General features: G+C 46.4%; 1 protein-coding gene across 3 annotated transcripts in view; it reads right to left on the bottom strand.

Moving 5' to 3' along the window:
* The window catches only part of Elapor1 (endosome-lysosome associated apoptosis and autophagy regulator 1), a 72219-nt gene that overhangs the window by 34813 nt on the left and 13133 nt on the right, over positions 1-24273 (bottom strand). For all 3 annotated transcript variants that reach the window (XM_027395504.2, XM_035451238.1, XM_035451237.1), the window contains exons 2-3: positions 2473-2593; positions 676-868 (exon numbers count right to left, since the gene is read on the bottom strand). In XM_027395504.2, the coding sequence (XP_027251305.1) occupies positions 676-868; positions 2473-2593 (314 nt within the window). The remainder of the gene's footprint in view (positions 1-675; positions 869-2472; positions 2594-24273) is intronic.

Here is a 24273-nt window from a genome sequence, read left to right as displayed (position 1 = left end):
GACTGGCCCCTAGACTCATACAACTGAGTCCTTGGTCCCTACTAGGTGGAACTGTTTGAGAAGGATTGGGGGGGTTGTGGCCTTGTGGGAAGAGGTTTCAAAAGTCCACACGAGGCCCAGTCACCTGCTTGTGGATTAGATGTAAGATCTCAGCTACAGCTCCAGGGCCATGCTTGCCTGCTTGCTGCATGGACTCCCCCTCTGAAGCTGTAACCAAGCTCCCAATTACATTCTTTCTCTTATAAGTTGCCTTAGTCATGGTATCTCTTCAAACCAGCTTTAGATGTTTGGCACCAAAGCCAGCGAGACAACCAATACTTTGTACATTGTGTTCTAATCAGGTTAATCAAGCTTATTTGCTGATTCAAAATTCCACAGAGAAAAATCCATGTGGGTTTTGTGTTAAACCTGCTGGGCCGTTAGACGCTTATCCTCCCTCATCCACCTGCCTCTATTTCTTTTGGTATTTCCCTCTCACAGTCGTCTGCCAGTCAGTGGTAAGCTTAGGTTAGGATGGGTCAAGGGAGCAGTCATATCCAGGAGTCCCCTCTCCCCCCCCCCAGGGAGTGTGGTGTCCTCCTCCCACCTGCCTCAGGAGTATCACAGAAGGGTGCCCGCCAGGGATGCCCAGTTGCCCCTTCCCCAGGAGACTTGTGCGCCAGCTCCCAGACTCACGAAGTGCAATTCTCCGTGGACTCAGAGATGCTGTCATCGACTTCCAAGTTGGCTGAGAGGCTGGCAAAGCCATGAGGCAGCTCATCCCACTCATCAAACCGGATGCCAGTGCCAAGCGAGTAGCGGCCCTCTGCACAGGGCTTGCAGGACTGGTCCTTCATATCCAAAAACTCTCCGGCATTGCAAGAGAAAGCTGGAAAGCAGGGCAGGGACAAGGGAAGGGTCATGAGGTCACTGTGGTCTCCGTCTGGAAGAGTGATGGTGCTGGAGGCAACTAAAACAGGGACTTCAGGGTCAGAATCTAGGGATCTGGACCACTGGAACCTAGAGCTAAAGAACATCTTGTGTAATGATATTTATATGGAATGACCACAAGAGTAAAGTCTTGGAGACATAAGGCAGATTTGTGGTTGCCTTGGAGACTGTGGAGAGACTGCCACTAAGACTTTTTTTTTCAGTCTCTAAATGCCCTAAAATGTGAGTGGTTAAGAGTTGCCAGGAACAGCTGGGCAGTAGTGGTGCACGCCTCTAATCCCAGTACTCAGGAGGCAGAGGTAGGTTGGTCTCTGAGTTCTAGGACAGCCAGAGAAATCCTGTCTCAAAAACCAAAAGAAAAACAAAAAAGAGTCGCTGCAAAGATTCAAGCAGCCCTGAAATTTGCCTAATAAGGGGTGGGACTTATGATCTGTAAGGAGTATCTTTGGAGACAGAGGAAGAATTGTTGTAAGTTCAAGACCAGTCTTTTTCATAGAGCAAGTTCTAGGCCAACCAAGACTACACAGAAATTCTTTCTCAATTAATAAAAATGAAACAACCACCTAGCAAAAGCAGTTGTGTCTCAATAAAGCTGATAGTTCAAAAAAGAAAAAAAATTTAAAGTCAGGCAAGGTGGTGACTAGCCAGGAATCCTACCACTTGGGTAGGGAAGGTGGGAGTTCAAGGCCAGCCTCATTTATAGATCTGTGGAAAGAAAGAAAGAAAGAAAGAGAGAGAAGAGAAGAACCAGACACTGTGTTAAACTGAGGTTGGAATTTGAATGTCCTTAATCTCCTTTGTAACTCTTTCAATGGTCCCTCAACTCTAGTCCCTGGAATTTATTGTTATTCCCTTTGAATTCCTAAAAGAACAGGGCACAGGGAAGAGAAAGCTGTAAGGAGTGAGTCATAGAGGTGGGGTGGGAGCTGAGAGTCACCGCCCTTCCGGTCACATTACAGGGTTCTTGCTCCCAGAAGTGATGCCCAGTGCATTTAAACATCCTGGATCTGCACAAGTTCATTTTCTTCAGTTTCCTTTTCAAAAACAAAAGCAAATTGCAATATTGCCTGAAGACAGCTGAGGCTGGTAGGCACACATCAGAGAGAAATGCACAGACAAGCAGAGAAGAAAAATAAAGGGGTGTGTGTGTGTGTGTGTGTGTGTGTGTGTGTGTGTGTGTGTGATTAAAAACCTTTTTGTTTTGTTTTATTCTTTTGTTGTTGGTTTTTTAAGACAGGGTTTCTCTGTGTAGTCCTGGCTGTCCTGGAGCTCACTATGTAGACCAGGCTGGCCTCGAACTCACAGAGATCCACCTGCCTCTACCTCCTAAGTGTGGGCTCAAAGGCCTTTGCCACCACACTTGACTAACTAAGATTTCTGCACCACATTCCAGAAGGGTTGGGGGTGAAACTAACTGGAGGAAAGATCTGGCACATGTCCCATCAGGAAGAGCCTGGCTTGGATGGCTAGAGGCTTGGGTTAGAGCTCAGGCCTAAGTATCAGAGAGATCCCGGGAGACCCTGGGACAGGAAGGCTGCTTACAGCACTCGGTGCCCTTGACGGGATCCGGGAGGCTGGTGCATAGGCCCGGGGTGTGCGGCACGGCGACCCTCCACCTGGAACCCGTGCTATCACACGCCGTGTACTCGTAGTGGTACTCTGACTGCAAGGGAAACAAGAGTAGTCAGAAGGTCCATCATCAATGGTTAAACAGTGACAGTTTCCTGCCCAGTGTGAGGGCTGCGGACACCCTTCATTACAGTAATGGCCCAAGGACACAGGCAAGGAGCAAGGCATCATGGTGCCCAAAGATTACAAGGCCCCTAGGAGAACTACAATAACTTGAGTCATGTTTTTTAATAAAGTCTTTTTTTAAAAGATTTTATTTATTTATTATGTATACAACATTCTGCTTCCATGTATATCTGCACACCAGAAGAGGGCAACAGATCTCATAACGGATGGTTCTGAGCCACCATGTGCTTGCTGGGAATTGAACTCAGTACCTCTGAAAGAGCAGACAGTGCTCTTAACCTCTGAGCCATCTCTCTAGCCCAACTAGATTTTTGATCCCCACATGGCTTTGGTCTAGTCCCTTAGAAGTACATTTGTCTATGTGCGTGATTCTCTTTGTTGTTGTCTATTACCAAATGTCCTGTGGAGGGGAGGAATGGGCTAACTAAAGAACAAACTAAGGCTGGCCGTATAACTCAGCTGGTCGAGTGCATGTATAGCATTCTTAGCGCTCTTGGTTTGAGGATTAGAAGTTCAAGGTCAGCCCTGGCTACATAAGACCATTCAAAAACCCAAAACCAAACAAATAACAACAACAACAAACAGCTAAAAATATGAGTTTTCCTTGCCCAAACAGTAGAATATAAGAACAAGGGCATTCTAAATGGAAAGGCTGGCCCACAAAAAAAAAAAAAAAAAAAAAAAATTCACACACAGCTTTATTTCTAGCTCTCCTTCTGCTCAAAGGGAGTCTGAAAACTCCCATTGCGTCATATAAACATCATCCTTAGCCATCACACACACCTGTCCACATTTCCCCAAGCAAGAGCACTTGTTGTCCAGCTGCTTTACCTGAAGTAGAACAACCCGATAACAATAGCACAGCCCTCAAATCAAGCATGTAGTGTGATAACAACAAGAAACAAGGAGACACAAGACAGAGCATGTGGCAGGCACCCTCAGCATTTTCAGTCCTCCAGGCCTCCCATTAAACCGCGGAGCTGACCGATTTTGTTCTGAGAAGTATTTCTCGGTCCACACTTATAATTTATATTACCCTATCTGTATGTAAAGCAGAATGTATGTGTCCCCTCCAGCCACACGGAAGCATGATCCTACAACACTCGTGACTACAAGGAGTTATCTGTGTTATCTATCCTAAGATATGGAACTTTCCCACTTAACATCTACAAATTAAGGTGTTGCGACAATAAAGCAACACTGTGTCCTATTTTAACTGTCTCAGAAGCAGCAGTATCTCAGATTTGCTGAAATGTGGGGATCACAGTATTTCCAATTCTGGGACTCCAGAAACTTAGTAGGGAGAAAGAACGATTATAGGCTATGTCTTCCTCTTCCTCCCTTGTAAATATTTGCTAAATACATTTTGTCACCCCAGCACATACAAGTCCAAGATGGACCAGTGTGACTCGGGAGCAACTTGAACTTGACACTTTCACTTTCCAGAAGAAGATACAGAAGATTGGCAAACTGTGGCCTTAATGTTTGTTTTTGTTTATTTGTCTGTGACAGGGTCTCACACAACCCAGTTTGGGTTTGGAACTATGTGTGTGTGTGTGTGTGTGTGTGTGTGTGTGTGTGTATTTTATTTTTGTGTATATGAGCGTTCTGCTTGTCTGTTTGTCTATTCACCATGCACATGCCTCATACACACAGAGTTCAGAAGAAGGCATCAGGTTCTTAGGAAATGGATTTACAGATGGTCGCAAGTCTGGGTCTTCCAAAAGAGCAGCAAGTACTCTTAACCGCTGAACCATCAGGATGGGGATTTTTTTTTTTTTTTTTTTTTTTTTTTTTTTTTTTTTGTGCCAGGGGTTACTATCTTTCTAGGCCTCCTTTTCTTCATTATTTTAGTTGTTTCCTCATCTCAGAGATAAATATCCTGTCATAGGGAGATAAGTTGGCCAACTAAACATATTGTAATTTCAGTTCTAAAAATGATACTTGCAAAGGGTCTTGTTTTGAGAATGAGGGTTAAGTGAAACCCACAGTATGCATATTCAGTAGAGATCTGGTAATGAGGCAGAAGGGATTCTCTCTGTGAATGCACTTGCCCTGGCCATTAGTGTGGCTTTCACATTTTCCAACTACAGCTCCCTAGGGGGCAAAGAGAGCAGCCATGGTTTTCTTCATTGTAAAGCTGACTGTCCACGGGACACAATGGCTAGCTTGTCCAAGGTCACACAACCTGTAAGTCACTGAGCTAGAACTCAGACCGTCCCAGCAGGAATCCTCTCCCACCTTTATAGGTCTGACAAAACACAAACTCACATTGGGCCAAATTTCACAGCCCAGTCTAAAAGTTAAATATGATGCTATCAGTCATCTGCCAGCAGCCGAGCTAGGTTTGCTTTTGAGGCCCAAGAACGGGTGTTAAAATAGCTAATCTACTCAAGCAGATGATTTTAATTTGCCCTGATTGTACTTGGCCTTTGGAAAGCACACGGGCCAAAGCCATTCCTTTGCACCGGCTTTCATTTGCTGTCTCCAGGTGCTATAAGGATAAGAGATTTTCTGGAAGAATGGCAGTTCCAAGCCTTCACAATTTCCCTTTTAATATGTGTTAATTTTCTTCCTGCCCCTTGGGGAGGGCCACAGCAGACAGAGTTGCCAGCTCTGCTGCAACTGTTTGCAAATGGAACTGTACTTTCAGATCATATGGCGAACAGTGGGCTTAGACAGAGCAGGGTTTCCTCAGCTCTGCTCAGTGTCCTATGAGGATATCAATTCCCCAATGGGGTTAGTGGCTTTTCTCATAGCTATGGCCAAGTAGCTGATGCAAAAGCAACTTAAGTGAGAAAGAGTTGATTTTGGTTTGTGTTCTGAGGATAGGTACTCCGTTTGGGTGGGGAAGACGGGGCAGTGAGAATGTGAGACTGCTTACTCATCTTCCAGTGGACCAGAAAACAGAGAAAAGGGACTGTCATCCCTCATCTGGGTTTCTCCTTTCCCCTTCTTATTCAAGGACCCCAGCTCATGTACTGGTGCCAGCCAGCCACATTCAGGGTGGGTATTCACTTCTCTAGATGTTTCTTCACAGACTCACCACTCAATGCCGTGCCTCACTAATGTCCTAAGTATTTCTTTTTAGATGTTTTTTTTTTTAATGCCATGTGTATAAATGTTTTGCTTCTTGTATGTATGTATGTGCACCACATGCATGCCTGTGCCCGAAGAAGTAACACAAAGGCGCCAGTTCCCCTGGAACTGCAATTCATGTGGGTGCTGGGAATCGAACCCAGGCCTTTTGGAAGAGCAACAAGAGCTCTTAACTGCTGAACCATCTCTCAACCCCATGTCCTAGACATTTTTAATTCCATCAATGAGACATAATTCACTAAATGAACCAACAATATCTCAGTTGCCCAGCCACCTGCTTTTGGAAGTGTGCAATCAGATTAACAAAAGATACACACAGTCGGGCAGTGGTGGTGCACACCTTTAGGAGGCAGAGTTAGGCGGATCTCTGTGAGTTCGAGACCAGCCTGGTCTACAAGAGCTAGTTCCAGGACAGGCTCCAAAGGTACATAGAGAAAAACAAACAAACAAACAAACAAAAAACCACAAAGGATACACACATGCACATTCATACTCAGTGACCTGCCCGGCACACAATTTCTTCTTCCCTACCCCCCAGGTATGACACATATCAAAACTTCAGTTTCAGGTACAACATTGGTTATTCCCTGTTACTGGAGAAGTAATGAGAGGGTTTAGAACCAAGGGTAGGGGCTTTTAACTAACCCTCGCCTATCCTCCACCACCCTGCTCTCAGGAAGGAAGAGAGGAGGGCCTTCAAGCCCTCCAACATTGTCTAATATTGAACTATCTGTTGTTAGCACTGATCTTCATCTTTAGAATTCATTCACATAATATTTTTTGTCCTTGTCCAGATATCAAATGCACCGATGGAAGAAAGTATCTGCAGATCGAGATGGTATTCGAAAGGGAACCTGTCCTTCCCGAGACAGAGTTGCCACTCAGTTGGCAACAGTTTTTGCTCTGGAGATCCATCCCCAGTACCACATACACTGGGTGGGGTGGTACAAGCCTATAATTCCAGAACTTGGGATGCAGAGGCAGAAGGACCATAAGTTCAAGTTCAGTACAGGGAGTTTGAGGCCGGCCTGAGCTACTGGAGACTCTGATGCAAACAAACAAAAATCAAACACCCCCTCCCCGTCCCTTCCACCTTCCTCTTTTCCTTTCAAATAATGTGTCTTGCTCCTTTCTCTCTCCCTCTAAAAGGATTATCAAGTTAGCACACGAGAGTTCAGAGATTTTTGGTGACCTACAGATTGCCAAATCTTTGTGGGGTATTTGGTTGACATCCACCTGGGGAGATAGGGAAGGTATACACGGAAGAGCTGGTGACCAAAAGATATGATGCACAACTCAGGTAGTGGGGGTCCCAAAAGAGATCTGGCCTCTTTGGGGGTGCCCTAAGTAAGATACAATCCTACTACCCCATTGCGGCTTCAGGATGCTCAGCTTCTCTAATCCTCAGTTGCTTCATGGGAAAACAGGGGCATGCAAGAGGTTGTGGCATGCCTTAGGGTGGGATCATTTTTCCCCATGTGCACCAGGGGAGTTCAATCAAGATGATGTAGGCCAAGCACTAGGTAATCAGGCCAGTATCAAATTCAGACATCTGCCTGTCTCCCCAAGCCACCTGGTAATCAAGCTGTTTTTTTTTTTTTTTTTTTTTTTTTTAATCTTAAAAAACAATGTGATGTGGGGCTGGAGAGATGGTTCAGTGGTTCAGAACACTGGCTGATCTTCCAGAGGAGCTGGGTTTGATTCTCAGCACCCACATGGCAGATCACCACCATCTGTAGACTTCAGATCCAGACTGAAAGCCCTCTTTTGGCCTCAGTGGGCACCACACACATGTGGTGCTTACCCACACACGAAGGCAAAACACCTCCTCTGGAAACAGTGGCCCTTAGGAAGACTTGGCACTAGTCGGGTGGGGCTGTTGAATGAGGTGGCCCGCCTGCCATCAGATACTCTCCTAGGATAAGTGAGAGAGGCGATGAAGGGAATGGGTCCTCTGGTCATTGAGTACAAACCTGAAATTGGTTGGAACTGAGTTGGGGAGGGAGAGAAGAGGAGCTGCTGCCAGAAGCCCTCTGTCCCAGTTCTGCCTGGCCATGGCACAGAGGTAAAACAATCACACCAAGGGAAAGAGCCAAGTCAGACAGCAAAGAACCCTGCATGAGCTCACATATATTCCCAACCCCCAAAACAGGAATCAGAGAGACAGCAGAATTGTGGTTGTCGGGGACTGGATAGACAAGGAGGGATTGTGTTCCTGGAAATAGAATTCACAAGACAGTATGCTGATGGCGATACAACAGTATGAGTACTCTTAAAGTCGGTGAACTGAACGATTAAAGATGGCTAAGATGGGGGCTGGAGAAATGACCAGGAGGCTAAGAGCGCTGGCTGCTCTTCCACGGGATCTGGGGCTGATCCCCAGCACCCACAAGCCATTTACAACCATCTGTAACTCCAGTTCTAGAGGATCAGATCCCTTACTCTGGTCTCTCTAGGCATCAGGCATAGCAGTGGTGCACAGATACGCATGCAGGTAAGACACCCATACACATAAATAAATAAATTCAAATGGCTAAGGTGGTAAGTTTTGTTATGTGTAAAATTAAATGATTGGAGTTTTTAAGTGACATTAAGTAATTAATTTGTTTGTGTAACACAGTGTGCATGTGTGTTAGAGGTCAGAGGGCAACTTTCAGAAGTCAGTTCTTTCCTGACACCATGTGTGTCCCAGGGATTGAACTTGGGTCCTCAGGTTTGGCTGAAGGTAGCTTAGCCAACTCACCAGTCCTGTGCTGTAATTGCAGGGAAAAAAAGTGTTTTGACTGGGTGTGGTAGCACAAACCTGTAATTCTAACCCTCAGGAAGCTGAGGCAAAAGGATTGCAAATTCAAGACCAGTCTAAGCTATATGTTTTAGAAATTAAATTTCAAAAAGAGTTATGCCGTCGATCCTGGAGAACACGCCCAGCCTCAGAGTTATTCTATTAAATAAGCCTTCCCATGGAAACCTGATTACCTGCAAGTCTCAATTCATAAACAGCTCCCGTTGATTTAGAAAAAAAAATGTATTTTCAATTCTCATTCAGTTGACTGAACTAAAAAAGACACCAAGAATGAGCAGTGGTGACGCATACTTTGTGGTCCGACTGGCTGCTCCCCTGTAGCAGTGACTCCCTGAGGCTTACCTGATAGCCGCTAGCAAATTCTCCCCCATCCCACCCCCAGCAAATTCTTAAAGCATTTTTGTTGCAACTGTGCAAAAAAAAAAAAAATTACATGCTAAAAATTGTTTTGTCTTCAGGCGTTCTGTTCCTTTACAATTAAAATATTTAAACTCTGGCAGGGTTGGTGATGTGGAACATGTCAGGTCTTCCGTATTCCAGGGAGACACTTCCAGCATTAGGAGTCTTAGAGCCCCAGGATCTGAGAGAGTTCTCGTTTTCACACAGATATGAAAACTGTACGGTGTGCTGATGAGAAGAAGGTGGGAGGAGATGGATCATAAAATACATGCAGAGAACAAAGAAATGAAACTACGGTTGCTCTCTCTGTTTTGTCCCCATTTCCCCAGCAGAAGCTCTTAACACTGAAGGACTCTGGCAACACAGGAACAGGTCTCTAACTCTAAGTTGATGCTAACCACTGAACAACACTGGCTCTTTTCTGACTGAGAGAGGTTTGAAAGCAGAGGTGGGGGAGGTGGGGAGGATGGGGAGTGGGGGGGTGGGCAAGCAAGCCTCCAGAGACACTAGGCTTTGCTGCTAGGAATAACACCAGCAATAGCAGACTAGAGAGGACAGATGGCCGGCGGAAATACTGGAGGGACAAGACTAGGTGACCCAGTGGTAGTGGGGCATCCTATCCTAGCTTTCTTCTAGCCAGGGAATTCCTCCAGCAGAGCTGCCAAGGGTGCTGCTTACAGATGGCCTGGTTTGGCGCCGGAGTCCAAAGGCGGGCAGGGGGTCTGGTAAGATGACTTAATCTGCAAAACGTTTGCCGCTCAAGCATGAGGCCCCGAGGAGTTTAGCTTCCAAGAAGCCACATGAAGTCCAGGAAAATGCATTTTGTATTTGTAAAATTCTCAAAGAATCAGTAAAAAATACTATATATTTTTGTTTGAAAAAGCCAGGCATGGTGACTTAGGCCTATCATGCCAGAACTGGGAAAATGGAGTTCAAGGATCGCTGGGCTTCCCAGCTGTCTCATCTAGATGAGTCAGTGAGCTCCAGGTTCAGCGAGAGACCCTGTCTTTCAAACAAATGAGGTGGAGACAAATCAAGGAAGACCCACCAGTGTCAGTCTTTGGCCTCATACACGCATAGACACGTGTATATGTACCTGTGCACACATGTGTACACGAGGTAGACAGACAGACAGACTGTAATCATTTAAAAAAAAAAAACCCAAATCTGCTATTAGCTCACCAAGAAAAAAGTAATTCATCCCATGCCCTTTATTCCTTTGTTTATAGACCTTTATGCCAAGGCTGACTTTGTTGATCACAGCAAGAGAGCTGATGCTGATGGGGACTTAGGGGTGGGTCATCCATCAGTGTATCAAGTTCTCACCAACGTGCACTGCCTGCTGGGTGAAAGGTGGCCTGAGGGAATTGAACTCAGGGGTCTTACATATGCTCTGCTCATGAGCTGCCTTTCTGAAGGGCTGGGGCATGGCTCCGTGGTGGAGGAGATGCTTAGCCTGCCCAGAGCCCTGGGTTTGTACCTAGATTCATAAACAAGTACAAAGGAAAGGTCCAGTTCTATGCTAGTTTGCGCTGTGACTTTTTTGTTTGCTTTCAGGTGGTTGGGAATGCTTTCCCATGTCCTTAAAATGATTGCATCACAGCTTCTGTAACCGTTCTTCTACTGCTGGACACCAAGTTTCATCCAGGTTTTCTTTGTTTTATATTGAACCCCAGTGATGTTTCCCGTGTCTCTCTTGCTGTTTACTTTGGGTAGGTTCCCAGGAGTGGAATGATCAGGTTCAAGACAATGGCTTTAAGACTCCTGTTCAAGAAGGGAAACTTACAGGAGAGAACAGACATCCCTGGTCTTTAAAGAAGTTTGTAGTTGTTTATTGTTTTGTGAGACAGTGTCTTATGTGGCCCAGGCTGGCCTTAAACTTGTGATATAGCTGAAGATGTAGAAACTTCATTATGTTAAGACCCAAATTTATGTCTTTACAATTTTTTAAACAATTTTTTAATTAAAAAATTTTGAGCTGGTCATCGTATGCCTGCCTCCTGCTTCCTAGTGATAGAAGCATGGGTGTGTACCAGCATGCCAAGCTTTTTATACAGATTTCCAAAGAGTAAAATAGTACCGCCGGCCCTATGTGCCCATTACCTTGTTTTCATACTCCCACTTTCTGTCATTCTTGCTTCCTCCACTTCTCGTTAGCTTCTATTCACTCTCCTCACCAGAGCCTATTTTACAAAGAGTCTATCACTCACCTGCAGTAAAATGTACATACAGTTGTGATGCACAGATCTCAACCACAGCATTTTAGTGAATGGATGTTATTCAATGAGCTATTAACAGCTACTGAGAGGTTAGTGGTGGACGAGGGCTAACCCCTGTCTCCCATACCTGCGTGGAGAACCCAGAACTAGGCAGTTCTCCCCTTCTCAGCCACTGAATCCCGAAGCCATGGCTGTACAGCCCCAGTCACCCCAGGGCGCAGGCCAGTAGTGCCAGGGTTTGGCTCCACTAGGATTCTCCGGAACAGGTTCTTAAGCAAACCTGCCTTTTTGCTTAGCCAACTGTGACTAAGGCCTTGGGTTCTGGGGAAGGACACCCTCCCCCTACCCATAGGCTCACCCACCCCCCTTCTCTTCTCAGAGTCCCTGAAAAGCAGTTCCTCTGGAGATAATTTCTCCTTTGGAGATTAAGCTGTTTCAAGGGTCAAGTGCCACTGAGCTGGGGACACAAGTCAACGGGTAGTAGTTGCTTCTTGGCTCAGAAAGCACCAGTCCGAGCCTGGAGAAGAGCCCATGGATTAAGGCCAGGTGGTGGAAGCCTGCTCCCGCTCAGTCTTCCCCACCCCCACCCCCACCCCAGTCAGGAGGACTTGCCTTCTACTGAGAAGTGGGAATAAGCTCTACTCTGCTCAGAAACTTAGAAAATCAGAGAAATGTCACAATTTGAAACATCAGTCCCCACCGTGAGACTCCAGGCACAGCCCTAGCTGGACATTTTTGTGAATGACCAAGTCTTTTTTCTTTTCAATTTGGGATTTCTCAGCTTGAGTTGTGGGGCATGAATGAGACGAGACTCCGGAGCGTGACAACCTTGTCCATTATAAAGGTGGTAGTGGGGGAATATTTCCCATTGCGTTCCAGCTTGTCCAACCGGAAACAGGGCAGGGCACCCACTTCTATTTTACCAGCTGCCTCCCCAGCCCCACCCTTTTAGGGCCACTGACACATCATTGCTAGCCTTCTAGTACTCTGTTCGCCGAAAACATCCTAGACAGTGTATTTGAACGTCTATACCGCCTTCCCTCTTTCAGATCTCAGCATTCTAAGTATTAACTTAAGTATTGGAGCTGGGAAGGTGGCTCAGAGGTTAGAGCACTGGCTGCTCTTCCAGGGGGGTTGATTCCCAGCACCCACATGGTAGCTCAAAATCATCTATAACTCCAGTTCCAGGGGATCTAATACATGTTTGGCCTCAGAGGGTAACAGTCACAAATATTGTACACAGAAATACAAGCAGGCAAAATATTCATGTACATAAAATAAACAAAGGAATAAAAAGTTGCCAGGCATTGGTGGCACACGCCTTTAATCCCAGCACTCGGGAGGCAGAGGCAGGCGGATCTCTGTGAGTTCAAGGCCAGCCTGGTCTCCAGAGCGAGTGCCAGGATAGGCTCCAAAGCTACACAGAGAAGCCCTGTCTCAAAAAACAAACAAAAAAAAGTAATTATTTATCCCATTTGACAAGCAAACTTCCCACAAGATAGGATTCTTAGCCTGTGGTTTATAGACCACTTGCTGTGTCAGGGTGCGGAATTCAGCCATGTATGTGTTTCTGGGCAGCAGGGCCACGCTTTCCATTAACTTTATTACCACTTCCTCTCTACCCAGAAAAACATGAAGACCTGTCACAATGGATTAGTAGTTTGAGGTCATTTAACATTTTACTGAACTAAGGCTATAATATTTCAACCAAGGAATTTTCATATTATACTCCAGGGCCTAAGGGTTTAGAAAGACGGCCCCATCAATGGGAGGAAGAAAGCTGTCCTCTGACTGGAGTTACATGTTTATACTCCTAATAAGTAGGATTTTGTTTACGCCAAAAGTGTTACACTTCAGAACCATTAAGGTGACAACCTGGGCTGGCCATGGACTCGGTTCTGACCCTCCTGTCTCTACCTCCCAAGTGTTGGGGTTACAGGCACATACCACCATGCCCATTTCTTAATTAAATTTTACGATTTTATTTGTGTGTATGTGTGTATGCATATGTGAGGTGGGGGTGGAAGCTCATCCTGCCCTGACATGCATGTGGAGATCAGAAGTCAACTTGAGGACGTCCGTTCTCTCCTTCCACTGTGTGGGTCTCAGGGATTAAATTCAGGTCGTCAGGCTTGGAAGCAAGCACCTTTATCCTCTAAAGCCATGTCACCAGCCCCATGCCTGGCTTTATGTGGTGCTGAATCAAAGCCAGTTTCAAGCATGCTACCAACTGAGCCCAGAATAACAGTCTTTATTGAATGTTGGACACCAAAGGAGAGTTGCAGGGTTAGGGATATCTTAGAGGTTTCATCTGAGTGCCCTGAGTGACCAGGTGCTTCCTCCTTCCCTCAGAGCAGGCACCAGACCCAGCAGTCACCAAGCAACAGGCCTCAAGCTGTCTGGTCCCAGCCAGCTGTCCCCTACCATCTGAGGTTGCCTAGCAACATGGTGCCAGGAGTCCTGGGGATTCCAGGTCAGAGAGTCTGGGAGAATCCTGGCCTTAGATTGCTGCTTCTTAGCATTGCTGCTTCTCCTTTGACCTAGACCCAAAAAAGGCCACTCTCTCTCAGCCCAGGGACACACCACACAAAGCAGGCATTGGGCTCCACCCTGCCCTGGGACACTGTCCAGGATGGACACTGTCCTCACTATCCAACGTGTCTGTAGCATGGACTGTCTGTTTGAGCACAGCTTTGGCTCCTGTGACACTGAGCAGTCTTGTAAGGAAGAATGACAATAAGGCACAGATTGATCGGCATATGTGCTGAGCACTTGGCTGGACTGGCACCCCATGCATCTTTAGCTCCCGAAGCCCTCCTAAAGTCTTTCTAACTTTATTCCTACTAGCATTCCCTTTGACAATGACAGTCCCTTCACTTGGGTCTCACTGAACTATGGCTCCTTCAAATCCAGAGTGATTTTTCCCCATAGAACTCAACTACCTTCAAACACATTTTATAACCTAATTGTTCGTTGCCTCAACTCCAAGCCAGATCAGCTGTGAGCTCCATTGGACATGGCCGTTTATTTTGTTCACAGATGTAGCCTGGATGTCCTGAATAATGCCAGACACAGCAGCTGGCCATGGGATTTGTTGAATGGCTGAGTGACTGAACATCTCTGGAGCTATGCAGGGTGATGGGATTCTAGCCCAGAGGTCTGGATCCTTCTGTCAACCCACCCTGCATGGTTGTGGACATCAGATCTCCCTGGTCTATACATTGGGTGTGTCACACTTTGCTAAGTGGACAAAACAGCCCACCCCACACCCCCAAATCTGGGCAGCAACGCCCATCTCTCAGGGTGATTTGTGAGAATCTGTTCAGGAAAGTTCTTGGAAGGTGAGTTTTTAAGAGCAGGTGAAAGGGGGAAGAAACTTGAGAGTCATAGAGCCCTTGCCCACCCAGCACATACAAATCTTAGGTTCAACCTTCCAGTACAAACAACAAAAAGCTGCCTATTGCTGGGACCTGCCTGAGGGGGGCCCTAGCGAGCACTCAGGCTTTCTGGTGTCCCTGTCAGAGAGCAGGCGCAAGTTAAGGAGCCCTTGACTTTGTTGCCTATCATGACCTACCTCACTCGCTCGATCTCCCTGCCCCAACTCACCCTCTTCTCTAATCCCAGTCTTCTCATACATATGGAATAACATCTGTTCTTTCCCCAACATTTTCTCCCCAGCAGCTCCAAGCTAATCTCTTGAAGACAAAGGCTGGCTGCTGACAGTTCTGACACTCTGTAACTGTGGCCAGGTGTCAGGTGCAGAGGGCCTTTCAGAGTTGGCGGTAAATATCCCTGGGACTAAAAAGGCTTTGTCACCACGAAACAAAATGCCCCTTTAGAAAAATCCCATCATTTTCTGATAGGTGGGAGGAGGGCGAACATCTGTCTAGGAGGCAGGGCTCCGTGAGACTGGATTTCAAAGATATGATTCTCTTGCTTTTTATATGAGATTGTTTTCACCTGAGCTCTTAACTGAACACGAGAAAACCAGGCCAATGAGGGCCTAGCCTGTGCAAACCTGTCTGAGGACATGGCCTGACTGCATGTTGGCTGTTTGAGATAGAGAACTTCAACATGGAGGACACACATCTCCAGATCGGACTCAACAGATGGGGCTTTTAACTTCACTACAGCTCCCCAGCAGCTACCACCCCACAATCTCCTAGAAGACAATTCCTCAGACTCCAGATCCCTGAGGACACCCATAAGTGCTTTCAAGAGTCCTAAGTCCTCAAAACTTTTTTTAAAAATCATTTTATTTTTTAAATCAATCATAGGCTCTCAGGGTTGAGGATGTAGCTTGGCCGATTGTGTGCCTGCAATGAAGAAGGGTCTAGGTTGATTTACCAGTGTGATGGCACGTGCCTATAATCCCAGCAATGGAAGACAGAAAGATCAGAAGTTCAAAGTCACCCTGTATCACACAGGCAGTTTGAGGCCAGCCTGGGTTCTAGAAGACCCTGTCTGGGTGTGCTGGTGCACACCTTTAATCCTAGTGCTCAAAGAGGCAGAGGCAGGCAGATCTCTGGGACTTCCAAACCAGTCAGGACTAAGTAGTGAAACCTTGTCTCATAAACAAACAAAACAACGAAGCCTCAGATAAAACAACAATAAAAACAGCCACAAACAAGCAAACCACAATTATACGTTCTCAAAACAGAGAAGAAAATGGATGTTCTGGGTGCTCCTAGAACTCCACCATCAGCCTCCCCAAACCAAGCGGATGACACAATGGATGTATCCTTTGCACTCAGATCCACTGTTGACCTTTACGATCTACGGCTCTAGACAAATGTGTAAGTGCTACCTGTCCATCATGTAGTATCATTTATATGATGCTACATTATACAAAGTGTCACTGTGCCGACTCTGCCCATCCCTTCCTCCCGTTTCCTGGTAACCACCCGTCCAAACCAGTCTTCATAGCTTTGCCTATTCTGGTCACAGAGGTGGCACCACGGGGCGCAGCCTTTTCAGAGTGGCTCCTCCGCTCTGCTATGTGCACTCAGGTTCCCTCCACATCTTTTTACAGCTGGATAGGTCACCCTGAGGTAACTCAATATTCTGTTGTCATTTGATGTTACTCTGGGGAACTAATTTGGGTTTGATCCCTAGCACCACATAAACCAGACTGGTGTGGCACACACCCGTAATCTCAGCACTTGGGAGGTGGAGGCCGGAGGATCACAAGGTCTAAGCCATGTTCCACTGCATAGTGAGTTTGAGGCCAGCCTGGGCTACATGAAACCCTATCTCCAAATTATCTTTCTTCATATAGATGTTCAAAAAACTCACTTATACTAAGTTTAAAAATATATAATGTCTCCCGTAGAGAGGAAATACTTTAGCAGGATTGTCAGAGCTGGGAAAATGGGGAGACAAACGGCTTTACTGAAGCAGCATTTTACTAGACCAGGGCAGCAGCTCCCCCTGCCTGCCCTGTTTTCTCAGATTACTCTGGCCCACGGGGTGGGGGTGGGGGCCATTTTAAAAGGGAAAGATGGAGAAATCCTAGCCAGCTGATTGTGGGTGTGTGTGGGTGTGTGTGTGTGTGTGTGTGTGTGTGTGTGTGTGTGTGTGACAGAAGCAGGGTCTCGATCTAACTTGACTTTTTTTTTACCTGAGCGTCTCACACCTGTGAAAAGTGAGGAGGCTACGAAGCCAAGGAGCTGAAGAGACGCCTGCCCCTCTGGGTCCTACGTGACGAAAACTGCACTGGTGAATGGTGGATCTCCACTGTGCTTGTAAAAGTTCAGAATGGGCGGAAGGGGGTGAGGGAGAAGAGACTGACATGTGAAATTATAATTTGTAAAAATTAAATAAAAAATTAAATTGAAAAAAAAAAGTTCAGAATAAAAAACCGAGGCTGTTCTGTGAGCAGTCTCATCCTTGGCCATTGCCAAGTGTTGTCAACTGAGATCTGACCCAGCCTCCTGTGGGTCACTGAGAGAGAGGTGGCTGAGCCTCCTGAGTTGAGAGACTTCCTGTGATAGCTTTGTCAGCTCGACACAATCTAAGATCACCTGAGAAGAGGTCTCAACAAAGAACTGTTTGGATCCTGCTGGCCCAGAGGGATCTCCGTGGGAGATTGTCTTGATTGAGAGTTGAGTGATGAGGGAAGACCAGCCTGCTGTGGGCGGTCCCATCCCCTGAATCTAGATCCTAGACTGCAGAAGAGTAGAGAAAGTCAGCTGGGTGGTCAGTATGTGCAAAGTTCATTTCTTCCTGCTCTACTGTGGGTGTGATGTAACTAGCTGTTTCCTGTTCCTGCCTGCTTGACTTCCGGGAACCGATGGACTAGAACCTGGAACTGTCAGTCAAAATAAACCCTTTCTCCCTTGAGTTGCTTTTTGTCAGGGTGTCTTATCGCAGCCACAGAAATCAAAGTAGAACACTTTCTCTGGTCAACCTGATCTGAAGGTAGACAGATGCCTCACCTTTGTTTAAGCCAAGATCCAGGAAGAAAGATACACGGGACATCTGGGTTAGAGAGTCCTGTAGTTTGACAAAAATTTCTGCACCCACAGAGTTCATCAGTGTCCGGCCAGGCCAGAGAATCTAGTCTTCCTGTGTCCTAGCTAGTGTGATCTTAATTCTAGAAACATCTAAGAAACCATTCAAGTCCACACAACTGCTGAAGTAGAAAAGAATGGATTTATTTCTCATGTCACTTTGTACTTTGACTCTATTGCTATATGGAAATATTCCCTGCTTTAAAAAAATAAAAATCGGGGGCTGGAGAGATGGCTCAGAGGTTAAGAGCACCGACTGCTCTTCCAGGGGTCCTGAGTTCAATTCCCAGCAACCCATGGTGGCTCACAACCATCCGTTATGAGATCTGGTGCCCTCTTCTGGTGTGCAGATATACATGGACGCAGAATGTTGTATACATAATAAATAAATAAAATTTTTAAAAATAAAATAAATAAAAATCAAATGCTTGCCATTTATCCGCCCCCCCCCCAGGGACTTGGGTGTCTAACTGGTCTTTGGAGAAAGCATCAGAAGAGAACACTGTCTGCCACCCCTACCCCCAGTACGCCCTAATAATTCTTTCGCTCCTCACATTCCGCCAGCCCACCTTGGCCCCCTTTTACAGTCCTGATGCCGGCCCAGATACTTCAAGAAGTTGAGGGCTCTGTCCTCCGCACACTACTGCAGCAATAAATAGTTGCCATATTGAGCTGCTGCTTCTGAGCCCCATACATGCTTAAATAGCGCTGTCGTTGACTCCTGTTTCTGACTGACAACCTCTGAACATCTGTGCGTGGCCTGCGCAGATGCTTCACAGATATTTTTGAAACCTTTCATATGGTTTTGGAGCTAGCTGAGGTCTTTAATCCACTCTGACCCAGTGCTGCCATCCCTGCTAGACCGGCGGATGGTTAGCGCTGCTGCTTCTGTGTCAGGGGTTCTCAGCCGGTGGGTTGCAACCCCTACAGGGTCACATACCAGATATTTACCTTATGATTCTTATCACTAGCAAAATTACAGTTATGAAATAGCAACGAAATAATTTTATGGCTGGGGTCACCACAACATGAGGAGCTGTATTAAAGGGTCACAGCATTAGGAAGGGTGAGAACCACTGTTCCAAGAGATTAAAAATATTTAGAGGACTGCCTGGGGTCGTTCAGAAACAGAACACTTGCTTAACCTATGGATTCTCAGCATCACACCAACTAATTGATTAATCCCTGCCAAATAAGGAGACATGTGGAGTGAAAACTGGCAGCTGGGTTAGAGTGCTCGGCAGGCAAAGGGGTTCTGATCCACCTCAGAAAAGCTGAGTGTGGTAGCCTGTGCTATTTGTCTCTCCCAGCCCTGGGGAGACAAAGACGGGTGGGATCCTGGTTCTGAAGGCCAGCCGACCTAAATGACTTGGCAAGTTTCTGGCCAGGGAGCAACACTGTCTCAAAAACAACAACAAATAAACTAACAACCACAAAACACACAGACACACAGACACACAGACACACAGACACACACAAACACACACACACACACACACACACACACACACACACACACACACACACACACGAACGCAGGCATGCACACACCCTTCTTCTCAGTGCACCCTACTAATGGTGCATTGTTACACCCCACATGCCTGTGGTAGTCTGCCAAAGTGGCTGTAACACCACTCCCATCTGGCTGGCCTTAAACTACAAGTTTTTGCTGCCTTACAGTGCAGGATGCCAAAAGCCTGAAATCAAGGACTCAGCAGGAGATAGCCCATGAAGCCAACAAGGAGAATATGTTCTACATTGCTCTCCTAGCTTGTAGGGACCACCAGCAATCTGGGGTGTTCCTTGGTTTATTACAGTGTACTACTTTGTTGTTTTGTTTTGTTTTCCGAGACAGTGTTTCTCTGTGTAACAACCCTGGCTATCCTGGAGCTCACTTCATAGACCAGGCTGGCCTCAAACTCACAAAGATCTGCCTGCCTGTGCCTCCCAAGTGCTGGAATTAAAGGCGTGCACCACCCCACCACCTAGAGGCACACACCTGATCTACAATAGCTAGTTCCAGAATAGCCTCCAAAGCCACAGAGAAACCCTGTCTCAACCCCCCCCCCCAACAAAAAAGGTGTGTGCCACCACTGCCGGGCTTACTTTGATTTCTTTGACTCGGTATCTAGCTATGAAATCAGGCTGGCCTAGAAGTGATGATCCCCTGCCCCCGCTTACCAAAGGCTGGAGTTACAGACAGGTGGCATTTGCACTGTGTGTGCACCCCTAAATCCAACCCTTCCTAAGAACAAGAAGTCAGATTAGTGATCTGTCTGGTTTTCATCTGCAAAGCCCTGTCTCCAGATTAGGTCGCACCGGGGTACACTATGGATACTCTACCTTACACAGAAATATTTGGGGGACACAGATGACCTCAATACAATGTCCACACCTCAATTTTTCTATCTAGACAAAGAAAAGCATGGAAAATCTAATGTGGCCTCTTAAATGGAAAAAGTACAAAATGAAAAGAACAGAGCAGAGCCAAGCATCATGTCCCACAATGCCTGTAATGCAAACATCCAGAGACAGAGGCAAGAGGACCCAGAATGCCGCCTGCTTGGAGTTGACAGTGGGCGTGCAGGACTACCATGTTCCTGTTTCTCTCTTGAGTATTGAGTGCAATTGCAGGATTTCCAGAAACTTTCCTTCCTCCCCCAACCATTGTGTGTATGTTTTTAAAAATATCGATTATGTACGTACTGAGACAGGGTTTCAGATATTCCACATAGCTAGAGATGACCTTGAACTTCTAATCTTCCTGCCTCCATCTCCCAGTGCTGGGACCATAGGCATGAGCCAAGACACTGAGATTATATAATTCTGGGATCTAACCCAGAGCTTTGTGTATGCTGGGCAAGCACTTTACCAACTACATCATGTGCCCAAACCCCGCTGTCGTTTTCATCAGGAAATACATTACTCCTCTATGTTCAGATATTCAAGGTCTCACGAAAGCCCAGCTGGCCTTAGATTTGATATGTAGCTTAGACTGCCCTGAATTCCTCATCCTCTTGTCCCTCCTTCCCAAGTGCTGGGCTTACGGGTGTCGTTGTACTGGGCTTACCCGCCACTATTTTTTTCCCCAGAGCTGGGTAAACTCAGAGCCACACAGCACCATTTTTTGAAACAGAGGGGAGGGAGACAAGAGTGCCCAGAGACAGTTCCTTAAACCAGCATTTCCTGAAGGTTTTTTCTGCTGCAAATGAGGAGGTCCCCTGGGGGGCAGTCCCGAGGAGGATGCCCCATTCAGCTGCATCTTTTGCTTTTAAACCAGGAGAAGAAAACTGACTGGCCTAGCCTTTTAGGATAAGACTGCCGGGGTATGGGGCTGGAGAGATGGGAGGACCCAGGTTTGATACCCAGTACTGTATATGGTGGTTCACAACCATCTGTAACTCCAGTTCCAGGGGGATCTGAGCCCCTCTTCTGGTGTCCTCAGGGACTAGCATGTATGTGATGCACAGACATGCAAGAGGACAAAACACCACACACATAAAAAACACTTTTTATAAAAAGGCGGCAAGGGCACTTTTAAGGCTGCCTCACGCCTTCAGCCTGTGGTGATGGAGGCAGGACTGGCTGGACTCTACAGAGATCAGCTACATGACGACAGCAGCAGGTGCAGAGCAGGCCGGGAAGTCACCTATCTTATCTGTGAGTCAACAGTACGAGCCATCTGTTCACTAGGCAGATGCTTGTTTTGTGTTATACAGAGGGCCGGGCTCTGGGAGCCTTGGCAAGAACTTTTCATTTCTTGTTTTGTTTTTCAAGACAGGGCTTTTATGTAGCTTTGGAACCTGTTTTGGAACTTGCTATGTAGACCAGGCTGGCCTGGAACTCACAGAAATCCGCCTGCCTCTATCTCCCAGGTGCTGGGATTAAAGGCCACTGCCGCCACCGCCACCGCCACCACCACTACCTAGTAACTTTTTCATTTCTTTTAGGAACTCAGGAACATGTCATACACCAGGAAAGACCTCTATCATTGAGCTGTATCCTCACCTGTTTTTTTTTTTCTCCCTCTTTGTTTTGTTTTTTATTTTGTTTGTTTGTTTTGCTTTGCTTTTTAAAGACAGGCTCTCATATAGCCCATGCTGGCCTTGTACTAACAATGCAGCCAACTTCTGACTTTCCCCAGCCCCATGAGAGTTGAGAATTTAGCTATCCTGGCCTTCAACCTGAGTTTCGAAAGAAGCCACTTTTCTTTTTTTAGGAATTGTGGTAGTGGAAGACAGTAGCATCCAGTCTTCAGGCAAACGGAGAGCAGCAGGAACCCTTAAGTGTGGAAAGGCTGGTTCAAGGCCTAGAGCCAGGTCTCAGCACTGAGCTGCTATGGAAAAGGGCAGGAAGTTTGCAGGACAAAACTCTGAAAGCACCTGAGGCTAAAGCACCAGAAGGAGCCAGGCAGTGGTGGCACCTGCCTTTAATCCCAGCACTTGAGAGGCAGAGGCAGACGTATCTCTGTGAGTTCGAGGCCAGCCTGGTCTACAGTGCAAGTTCCAAGACAGCTAGGGCTGTTACACAGAGAAACCCTGTCTGGGGGGGGGGTGTGTGTGTGAAGGGAAGCAACAAGAGGAGCCCTGCCGCCACTTCACCCTCAGTCTTCCTTGAAAACTGAAATATTATTCACTGTGCCAAGCAATTTTATAGAAAAGAACCAAGAATGGAACCTAAACCTGTGTGTGTGTGTGTGTGTGTGTGTGTGTGTGTGTGTGTGTGTGTGTATGTGTGTGTAGACCATAGGAAAATGTTAGGTGCCTTCTTCACTAACTGTCTAATGTAGTTGTTTTTTGTTTTTTGGGTTTGGTTTTTTTGTTTGTTTGTTTGTTTTTGTTTTTGTTTTTTAGACAGGAAGAAATGGCTTCTGCATTACCCTGGCTGGTCCTAGCCTGGAACTCATTATGTAGACCAAGCTGGTCTCAAACTTGGAGCTATCTTCCTGCCTCTGCCTAATGATTGCTGACTGGAATTACAAGTAGGGACAACCACTCTCACTCAAACAGGACCCAGACATTAGATCCTCAACCCATGCCCTTCTCCAAAGTTCAGGACCTTGTGGCTTCCGCTACCAGGTGAAATGTTCCTTTAACCCACGCTAACATCAGTGAACACACGCCCCCGATGTTCCCACGCTCCCTTCCCACAGACAGGCACTCCACCCATTCCCACCCTCGCCCCTCGAGAGCAGCTCATCACCCAGGACTGAGTGCACACTGGCAACTCACACTTTGCCAGAACAGAACTGGTTTAGGTTTGGTGGGGGAAAATTAAGACAGGATGCCAAACACCCCTCATTTCCAGGAAGGTTTCAAAGAATTGCTCTGCTCCGAAGTCCCAGGAGGAAACGGACAGAGGCTGCCACTCCTTTAGTTTCTAACCACCCACAAACAAGCCGCCTGCCTAGGCTTCCCTGCCACTCTGACCAGTGCCAGCTTTCGGAATGGTTAATAGACAGCAATTAAGCACCATAGCCCCTTCTATTGAGACAAAAGAAATTACAGTGACTTAAAAACCATGCTCCATTTCTACTGCTTCCAAAGTTCCAGTAAGAGGAGGATTGTACTCTTGAATTCTGATTAGAACAAAGAAGTTTCTGCCTCACTTATAGCTAATAATGAAATTAGTAATTTCATTGTTAAAACAATGATATGTTGCCCTGGTCTACAAACTGAGTTCTGGGATAGCCAGGGTTATACCCTATGTATGCCTGGTGCCTTTATCGGTCACAATAGGGCATCAGATTCCCCCTGGGACTCAAAATCTGGAGTTATGGATGGTTGTGAGCCACCAGGTGGGTGCTACGAACCAAACTTGGGACCTCTTTGGGAAAGCAACAAGTGCTTTTAACTGCGGAGTCATCCCCCTACATTAAAGAAAATGTTCTCTGTGACATTCTCTTTAACACTCTGGCGTATAGAAATGACTTCCTGTTTATTTGTGCTAATTTTTTGTTCTTTGGGGTATTCCTTAGACACTCCATCCTCACTCTCAAGAGTTTTCACCTTCCCTTAAGAAACCAGCATTGATGGTGAGGTGGCCTGGCTGTTAAGAGGTTTTACTGTTCTTCCAGGGTTTGTTTCCCAGCATCCACATGGCATCTCACAACTTCCAGCAACTCCAGGGGTTTGGAAGCCCTCTTCGACCTCCAAGAGGTCCTGTATGTATGCGGTACATATAACATGGGAAGTACATGCAAACACTTGACACACACACACACACATAAAATAAATACTGGGTTGTTTGTTTGTTTGTTTGTTTGTTTGTTTTTTGAGACAGGGTTTCTCTGTGGCATTGGAGGCTGTCCTGGAACTAGCTCTTGTAGACCAGGCTGGTCTCAAACTCACAGAGATCCGCCTGCCTCTGCCTCCCGAGTGCTGAGACTAAAGGCATGTGCCACCAACGCCTGGCATAAATACTGTTTTTTTTTTTTTAAGGAAGAAATCTACATTGACTTGGCTCAGGCTTTTTTCTTAGTCTCTCTTTCTCATTTTGAGTCTCATGTGTCCTGGAACCTGCTATGTAGTCTAGAACGACCTTTGAACTCCGGATA

The sequence above is a fragment of the Cricetulus griseus genome (genome assembly GCF_003668045.3).
Source record: "Cricetulus griseus strain 17A/GY chromosome 1 unlocalized genomic scaffold, alternate assembly CriGri-PICRH-1.0 chr1_0, whole genome shotgun sequence".
Taxonomy (NCBI): Eukaryota; Metazoa; Chordata; class Mammalia; order Rodentia; family Cricetidae; genus Cricetulus; species Cricetulus griseus.
Note: the sequence above shows the minus strand (reverse complement) of the source record. Positions and strands in the feature narration are given on the sequence as shown.